We start from the raw sequence: 3814 nt of genomic DNA, 5'->3' as shown, positions 1-3814 counted from the left end.
GCACCCGGCCGTATATTTCCATTTTTAAAACAACTCTACGCCAGGCGCGGTGGCTCAAGCCTGTAATCCCAGCACTTTGGGAGACCGAGGCAGGCAGATCACGAGGTCAGGAAATTGAGACCATCCTGACTAACACGGTTGAAATCCTGTCTCTACTAAAAATACAAAAAATTAGCTGGGAGTGGTGGCGGGTGCCTGTAGTCCCAGCTACTCGAGAGGCTGAGGCAGGAGAATGGTGTGAACCCAGGAGGCGGAGCTTGCAGTGAGTCAAGACCGTGCCACTGCACTCCGGTCTGGGCGACAGAGCAAGACTCTGTCTCAAAATAATAAAAAACAAAACAAAACAAAAAAAACAACTCTAATTCTTTCCAGCATGCTTTGAGCTTTTACTGGAGTGATATACTATGTAATTTCCTTTGAATAATATCTAAAATATTAATATATGCCATTGGTAATAGAGGTTATTTCAGTTGTTTTACTGTTTTTTTAAAACATGACGCAATACCATTAATTCAAAATCTTTGTGCATAAAAGGTTCTACTGAGGAGATTCTTTACCTATTGAAGTTCTAAGACAATTTGTTAAAATCTTCATCATTAGCCAGGCGTGGTGGCCCGCACCCCCTTGGGAGGCCAAGGCAGGTGGATCACGAGGTCAGGAGTTCAAGACCAGCCTGGTCAGCATGGTGAGACCCTGTCTCTACTAAAAATATAAAAAATGAGCCGGGCATGGGGCATGTGCCTGTAATCCCAGCTACTCGCGAGGCTGAGACAGGAGAATCGCTTGAACCCAGGAGGTGGAGGTTGCAGTGAGCCGAGATCACACCATTGCACTCCAGCCTGGGCAACAGAGTAAGAGTCTGTCCCTCCCGAATAAAAAAATTTCATCATTAGCCTTTATAATTTAAAGTTCAAAAACATCAGAATCAACATCTTTTTTCCATTAAACATAATTTTATAAATTTACACTCAGAAGCCCCACTTTTTTTTACATTCACAAAGGTATCTTGCTATTAAAATGCCACTTATTTACCTTTAAGTACATACCATTTTTGTGGAAGAAACCAGTAAATGTAAGCTGCAAATGAGCTGACAAGCTAAAAAAAAAAAAAAAAAAGGAAAATATTTTATCATTTTAATACTCTACAGTAAAATAACCTAGACTTTAAAATATAACATTGAAATCAAAGTTACTTCAGCTCATTTATAAATATTTGTACTCAATTGTTATTCAGGCCCATGACTCTATGCTTTCCCTGAAATATAACATCCAAAAGTGTGTCTATACACCTAACAAAACATAAGCATCAAAAAACCGCTCACAACTCACAAAAAAATAAAACCACAAAAACACCAAGAGCAAGGCAGAAAAAAACAGACTACCAAGTTAGAGGCCAGGTAATTTACTGTGTTTTAGTGTTCTACCTATAAAATGACAGCAGGTATGCCTTCCCACCTTTAAAAAAGGAATTTTGGAGGGTTTTTGGAATTCTTTTTGTTTTGTTTTAATGAAGTTTTAGTCAATGACTTCATCAAAAGGAAATTTTGAAAAGGGTAGCTAAATCTACACAAAAAAATTTCAATATTCTGAAGCTATGGAAATTCAACCTTCCCAATAAAAATGATATAGAACCATTACTTTACACTTCAAATAGCAATGAAATACACAATTACAAATCTGATATAAATGTATAATTTACTGTTTCAACATATCATTTTCACTGTTAGTTTTAGAAGCTATGGAAAAGTAAAAGAAAGCATGAACTAGAACTAGTGCTCCTTCTATTTTCACAAATATTAACAGAAAAAACTATAAGGATGGGATAACATAAACAGAAGCATCAATAAGCTTTTGAAGTACCTTTAAACTGCAAAACAGAATATAGTTGTTGATCAGGAGACATTCATAAGTTTCCTGAGCATAGTTTCCATAGTGTGACTTGTACAGACACCAGATTAGGCAGGGTTATACAGAACAGATGGTGGGGAAATGAAAGCAGTACTGATGCCTTATTTAAGGCATTTACTAATGGGCACTAAAGACTAGTAAAGAGCATATATATATATATATATTTTTTTTAAATGATGGTGACAATCTAGGCATTTTTGTAATCACATGGGAACAGTTACAGAAAGACACTGCAGCAAGAGAGTACTAAGGAGCAAGTAATGACTGGAAATAAGGACATATTATGAAGCGGTTAGCCTTGTAAATTTGACCAGGACTTCTTTCTTTTTTTTGAGATGAAGTTTCCCTCTTCTCGCTCAGGTTGGAGTGCAATGGCACAATCTCAGCTCACTGCAACCTCTGCCTCCCGAGTTCAAGTGATTCTCCTGCCTCAACCTCCCAAGTAGCTGGGATTACAGGCGTGAGCTACTGAGCCCAGCTGGACTCCTCTTTTTCTAAGATAGAGAAATAAGAGGCAAGTAAGTAAGATATTTCCATGGAAGATGGGGGCTATCTCCATCTACTTAGTGAAATAGGCCATGAAACGGTCTGCTAAAAAAACCAACAGGGTGGGCTGGGCACAGTGGCTCACGTCTGTAATCCCGGCACTCTGGGAGGCTGAGGCAGGGGATTACCAGCTCAGGAGTTCGAGGCCAGCCTGGCCAGTACGGTGAAACCCTGTCTCTACTAAAAATACAAAAAATTAGCTGGGTGTGGTGGCACGTGGCTGTAGTCTCAACTACTCGGGAGGCTGAGGCAAGAGAATCGCTTGAACCTGGGAGGCAGAGATTACAGTGAGCCGAGACTGCGCCATTGCACTCCAGCTTGGGCGACAGGGGGAGACTCCGTTTCAAAAACAAAACAAAACAAACAAAAAAACAAAACAAAAAAACTCTACAGAGTTGGGGTTTTAAAGGGCATTTCTAGAACAGTAGTACAGAAAGTATGCTGGGGACCAGGTGCAGTGGCTCACAATTGTAATCCTAGCATTTTGGGAGGCCAAGACAGGAGGATCACAAGGTCAGAAGATCAAGACCATCCTGGCTAACACGGTGAAACCCAATCTCTACTAAAAATACAAATATTAGCAGGCATGGTGGCATGCACCCGTAACCCCAGCTACTCCGGAGGCTGAGGCAGGAGAATCACTTGAGTTCAGGAGGCAGAGGTTGCAGTGAGCCGAGACTGCATCACTGCACTCCAGCCTGGGCAACAGAGCAAGACTCCATCTCAAAATAAACCCAAAAACAAAAAACACAAACAAACAAACAAACAAAAGTATGCTATCAGTAGAGGACAAAATTATTATGGAAGAGTAGAACTATAAGGGTCCAAGCAGAGTTAGAAAACACAGGGCTGGCGCCTATGGCCATACCACCCTGAACGTGCTGAATCTCGGAAGCTAAGCAGGGTTGGGCTTGGCTGGTACTTAGATGGGAGAAAGCAAAAATATGAAGTTAAAAACTGAGAACGGCTGGGCGTGGTGGCTCATGCCTATAATCCTAGCACTTTGGGAGGCCGAGGCGGGTGGATCATGAGATCAGGAGTTCAAGACCAGCTTGGCCAAGATGGTGAAACCCCGTCTCTACTAAAAATACAAAAAAAAAATTAGGCAGGCGCAGTGGCAGGAGCCTGTCTGTAATCCCAGGTACTCCGGAGGCTGAGGCAGGAGAATCGCCTGAACTCGGAGGGTGGAGGTAGCAGTGAGCCCAGATTGCGCCACTGCACTCCAGCCTGGGCGACAGAGTGAGACACCATCTCAAAAAAAAAAAAAAAAAAAAAAAAAAAAAACCACAAAACCCAAAGAGTCATTTAAAAATGGTTATATTAGAGCAGTTTGACAATTGGCAAGGTTGTCTTTTGTCTT

General features: G+C 41.3%; 1 protein-coding gene across 1 annotated transcript in view; it reads right to left on the bottom strand.

Moving 5' to 3' along the window:
* The window catches only part of SUZ12 (SUZ12 polycomb repressive complex 2 subunit), a 117133-nt gene that overhangs the window by 38935 nt on the left and 74384 nt on the right, over nt 1-3814 (bottom strand). The window contains exon 9 of the mRNA XM_011937696.1: nt 1047-1096. Within this exon, the coding sequence (XP_011793086.1) occupies nt 1047-1096 (50 nt within the window). The remainder of the gene's footprint in view (nt 1-1046; nt 1097-3814) is intronic.

Source organism: Colobus angolensis, unplaced genomic scaffold (assembly GCF_000951035.1).
Source record: "Colobus angolensis palliatus isolate OR3802 unplaced genomic scaffold, Cang.pa_1.0 Scaffold167, whole genome shotgun sequence".
In the NCBI taxonomy this organism is placed as follows: domain Eukaryota; kingdom Metazoa; phylum Chordata; class Mammalia; order Primates; family Cercopithecidae; genus Colobus; species Colobus angolensis.
The sequence above is the reverse complement of the archived record's forward strand: the minus strand, read 5'-3'. Positions and strand labels throughout refer to the sequence as shown.